Source organism: Sparus aurata, chromosome 21 (assembly GCF_900880675.1).
Source record: "Sparus aurata chromosome 21, fSpaAur1.1, whole genome shotgun sequence".
NCBI lineage: Eukaryota > Metazoa > Chordata > Actinopteri > Spariformes > Sparidae > Sparus > Sparus aurata.
The window spans coordinates 31,334,810-31,340,141 of NC_044207.1; the positions used below are offsets into that span (position 1 = coordinate 31,334,810).

General features: G+C 41.7%; 1 gene segment (V, D, J or C); it reads left to right on the plus strand.

The window, feature by feature from the left end:
* The first annotated feature begins 2,428 nt into the window (after nucleotides 1-2,428).
* On the plus strand, nucleotides 2,429-5,108 carry LOC115572826 (immunoglobulin heavy variable 3-23-like). The segment is given in 3 exon segments: nucleotides 2,429-2,696; nucleotides 2,810-3,104; nucleotides 4,808-5,108. Coding segments are annotated over 3 exon segments (642 nt in total).
* The last annotated feature ends 224 nt before the right edge of the window (nucleotides 5,109-5,332 follow it).

Here is a 5,332-nt window from a genome sequence, read left to right on the forward strand (position 1 = left end):
CTTCATGACAGAACTGTTTGATTCCAGCTGGTTTATTATATGTAAGGTTCTACTATTTCAGACCTTCATGCAATCAGCTGAACAAAGAACTGAGAAACTTTGAGGTCCTCCTCTTGTTCTGTCAGCCAGCTGAAATGAAATATTTATCAGCTGATTGTTGATGTTCAGTATACCCCTCATCATCTGGGTATAAACAATGAGCTGTGATTTAATTATAATCTGACTGAAGTTGTACAGTGATTGAAGAATACACCCTGGTATCACACCAAGTTGTCTAAAAAACATACCAGTCCACTCTTTCAGTCTCATGTTGGACCTCACCTACCACCAGTGTTGGGTGTAACGCATTACAAGGTAAAAAGGAAACGGTTACAAAGTAACGCATGACAGTAACAGAACTATTTTTGGGGGGTAAAAAGTAGTGTAATGCGTTACTATTGAAAATCCGGCAACGAAATGTAGTTCCTTTTTCAGTTGGGCACAACGTTACTTTTCCCAGGGACAGATTTGACAGCGACACTGCCTCAGCTGCGCGCTTGCACAATAGTCGCAGGCCCTCATTCCACACTGAGTATCGTGCTGGGTGGTAGAGTTAGAACCCAAAAGCGGACACTGAAGCTTGGAGTAGTTGAGGGAGTGATTTATTGATTACTTGAGGAAACAGATAGTGAGGGAGTTGCGAGCTCCGGATGGACTCCCCGTCTGGAGACGCGGAGATGGGGGTGCTGGAGCTGTAGTGCACGGTGGCTGGTAGCATGGTGCGACGGTAAGCCGGTGAGCACGGAGATCATGGAGAGAGTAGCTGGCTGTAGAGGTGCAGAGGGCTGGATGGCTGAGCAGGAGCACCAAGCACCATAATAACCCACAAATATCACAGGACATGACACTGAGGCTGGTGCTAGAAATAGCATGCAGAGAGCAGTCAGGCATCATGGCAAGCGCAGCGGAGCAACCACAACCAACTGTAACGTTGTTTTCTAGTCAAGTGTTCTGTTTGTTTCATTTTTTATAATAAAGAGCGCAAAATAAATTCCTGTTATGTCCTCCATAGTAGAACTTTATGTAGGCCTATACATAGGTGTTTAGGAAATGAGATGGGGTTCTGCCCAATGTCGAGCACCATAAAAGTAACGTTAAAGTAACAAGTAACGTAAAAAGTTACTTCCCATAGAGGGTAACAAAGTAAGGGATTGCTTTTTAACGAAGTAACAAGTAACGAGCAAACACTACTTTTTAAAAGTAACTTCCCCAACACTGCCTGTCACTGAATACAACACAGTCTCATTCCCTGGTCGAGTTACCACTGACAAACATGCCATGTCTACCAAAATAAAGGCACCAAAAAAACTTGCTTAGACAAAGTAGGAAAACCTGGTTTCATCATAACTCAGCAACCAGACTGCTGGCTTCAAACAGGACTGGAACCCTGGTTAAACCCTGTATGAAAGTCTGAAAAGTCCTCTGAATGAACTACCCAACCAACCCTGATCTTCACCTCATGTGGGCGTTCTGGTTCTTTATTGGTCGCTCGTCCTCCTAATGATTTCACCATTACTGCCCCTTGATGCACTTTTACATTTTGCACCAGGTGAGACAAACTGTCACACTCACACACTGTCCTGTAGAAGATCTGTGGGTCTGTCACACTTGGTGCTGTAAAACTGAGCTGAATAATGTTGTCTCTACTTCAGGACTATAAAATCAGTCGATTGTTTTTGTTTACACACACTGAAACATGACCCACCCTTAAAATCCTCACAGCTACAGGTCTGTAACTCCTATTAGAAAGAAATCATCAACAAACAGAACAATCAGTGACGTATCTGGACGGCAACACATTCTGATCTTTTAGTTTAGATTTAACGATGACTCTTTGTTTTTCCTTATGTGAGTGAAGGAATGTAGACAAGGTCACTATAAAGTACTAAAACTGAGTTTGACCCTGACGTCAAATAGTAAAAGATGCCTAAAGGTTTATGTTCCCGTAGAAGGACAGAGAGACCATTGGGGTCATTTTGGGGAGAGGACCTAAGGTTGACCACAGCCAAGTTAGATGAGTTATGGGAGATGAGGAGGGGGAGAGGTCCACTGATCTTTTAGTCTATTGGATATATGGATCCTTAATTCACCAAAGTGACCAATTAGATGAAGTAGGTGTGTACTGGAGAAGGAACCCTAAAAAGGCCCGCAAGGGAGAAAATGGGAGTGGTTGCTTGTAGATTTTCTAAGATAGAAGGTCCAAGAGGATTTCTGATAAAGCAGAGAGCAAACCATTGGGCAGAACTTTGCCAGGATCTGAGAACACCAGGGGGCGGCCGCTGCTGGTTCAGATGCAGGCTTGTGATCTGTTTCAATAAAGATTGCTCTACCATTCCACCCAGCCTTGCCTCCGCAGAATTATTTTATCATCAAATTACATGCCTACGCCTTTGATGAAGAGAGCCCAGAAACTACAGCAGCTAAAAGTTATTAGAAGCTGCTGCCTTCAGTCTGTTAACCAGGAGGAAGAAGAAGAGGTGAAAATACAGATCTCAGAGGAGACGGAGAGATTCAGGGAGGAGCTGAGCTTTTACTGAACTATAGAGGAGACAGGAACTTCCATATTCAGCAGAGTTCAATACACAAACCAGGAACATTACCTTTATTCAACATGGACTATTATGGGCTGTCTCTGATGTTTCTCATTATCATAACAGGTATGTTACCATCATGCTTTTATTCTATCAAGTTAAATTCCAATCTTTTCTGAAGGCAGTTCATTTCTTTTGTTTTTTTAAGCACAACATAAAACATATTTCTCTTCCTTTAGGTGTCAGCTGTGAAGAACTCAGTCCAGTCAAGAATGAAGAGTCCAGTTCAGAAGACAGCACTGTTACTCTGTCCTACAAATACTCCAAACAAGCTACTGCTCTTGATCAGTTTTACTGGTATCGACAATATCCAGGAAAACCACCAGAGTTCCTTATTTCTCACTCTGGAACAGGATCATCCATATCTGAACCAGTCTCTAGACTGTCCTTCAATGTGAGTGATGATAAAACCAAAATGCATCTGCAGATCTCCTCTGCTGCAGTGACAGACTCTGCTGTGTACTACTGTGCTGTGAGGCCCACAGTGACAGGAAACACCAAAACTCTGTACAAAAACCTTTGGAGCAAAGACAACACAATACTCCACAACATCCACTAGAGGGAGTCACACACTGTTAAACTGTAGCAGGATGTTATGATACAGTCTGGAGTGCTTTCAATAATGATGTAATGATTTAAAAATCAAACTACTCACAGTGAACATTCACCGGAATTTTGGTGATGTAACCATGGCAACACTCTTGCCATCATTTCCACTCTAACTTGGCTCATCAGATAAAAAAAAAAAACTAAAATAGAAAGAAAATATTTTAAAACCAACTCTATTTAAGTGAAAAATCTGTAAAGGAGTCAGAATGCAGTGAACATAGATGCTAACTGTGTGTTAACAACAAATAGATCTGCTATGCAGCAAAGACTAGCTGCTCATTGTGTTTAGTTGATTAACAATCAGTTAGAAATGACTACAGGATTTTTTTTTCTATCATCAAATTTAAATTGATGGAAATCAAGTTCTGCTGGACGGTTACTGTGTCGACGACGTCTTTACATGAGACTCTGTCAGACAACAAATCCTCTGAGAACTGAGCTAAAAGCTGAGAATCGTCCTCCAGCATCGTCGTTTATAACTGATGAATATTAAAATGTCCATTAAAATCCTGATGTCAAGGTTCTTACTTAGAATCTAAGAAATGAATGGCATTCAGCCTAGAAGTTGAATATAATGTAAAACAATATATCAATAAATAACATGCAATAATTTGGCAATCAAATTACATGACAACCAAATAATGATGAACTGAAAAAGAAAGAGAGAGATCGTTGAACTTTTGTCAGTTCCTCTCATGCTTTACTAAGTCCTTAAATATGACACAGCTGCAGGACTGCTAATGAAACAGGTTTAGATCAGTTCCACATTTTGTCATGTTACAGACAGTGATACACAATACAGCTTTATCTGCCCACCCACTCTGACACACTGCGTTGAAACAAGAGAAGCAAAGCATGGAAGCTCATTCTCCACCTTCAGTATGTCCGGAGCTTAAAACTGATCATTGCTAGAATGAAATATTGATATTTTTATGTCTTCACTGTGTTTAAAGGATCTATGAAACAGTCTCCATGTTTCCAGAGTAAAGACTAAATGTTGAGGTGATCAAAGCTTCCTTCTCCTGTCACCTGCCTCGGTCTCACAGAGCTGTGAAGGACTGAAACTGGACATTCAGTCAACATTTCTCTGAACAGCTGGATTCACAAATCAACTCACCGGCTCAACTGAACTTTAGGAGGCAGATATTCTCTAAAAAGGTTTTTCTTTCCTTGGTTCCACCCACTGACCTTCAACTGAACCAATGAGATGATTTCTGTCTCTGGAGCAGAAGTGTTTGAGGAACTAAAAGCACAATCAGCTTGATGTTGAGGAGAAGAGCTGACATCTGCTGTCTGTTTGACTTGAACAACTCTAAAGACATGTCGCTCTACCTCTTTATACTTTTCTCTCACTTTGTAGGTAAGTGTTGGAACAGAGATCACAGTCTCATTAACCTGCTGCCTGAACCACATATTTGGTCTCCTATAATAACTACAGCTGTATCTGTGGACAGTAACAATATCCATTTGGTTTATTAAAGAAGGTCTGTTGAGTCTCTTGATGTCAGAATGTTACAGACGACTAACATGAATAAAACTCATTTTGCAGCGCTGGGTTCCATGAACAGCATAAAGCCAGAAAGAAGTGAAGAACGTGTTGAAGAGGGAAGAAACATCAACCTGACCTGTAAATATGAGGGTGCTATCAACAATATCCAGTGGTACAGACAATACCAGAGATCCAGACCAGAGTTCCTGCTCTACATCACAGAGGGAGGATTCATTCATCCAACTGACTCTGAGTTCTCAGCTGACGTCAACAAAGCAGACAAACGTGTGGATCTGACCATCATCTCTGCTGCGGTGACAGACTCTGCTGTGTACTATAGTGTTGTGTCGTTCAAACGAACAAATCTTTTGGGTGAATGAAGTGAACGGAATCACTTCCTGAACTGATTCGTTCCTTTCTCAGTTCAGTTGAGCTCAGCCGTGAGCATGCCAGCTGGGAGTGGAACTGCCGCAACTCACACAGAGAACTGTGAGGACGTGAGTCACGTTCACGCTGATTCGTTCATGATTCGCGAACCTACTGCATACAGAGAACTGTCGCTGATGGGGTGATTCTCGTTTGCGTTCTGTGCTGAAAGTGGCGC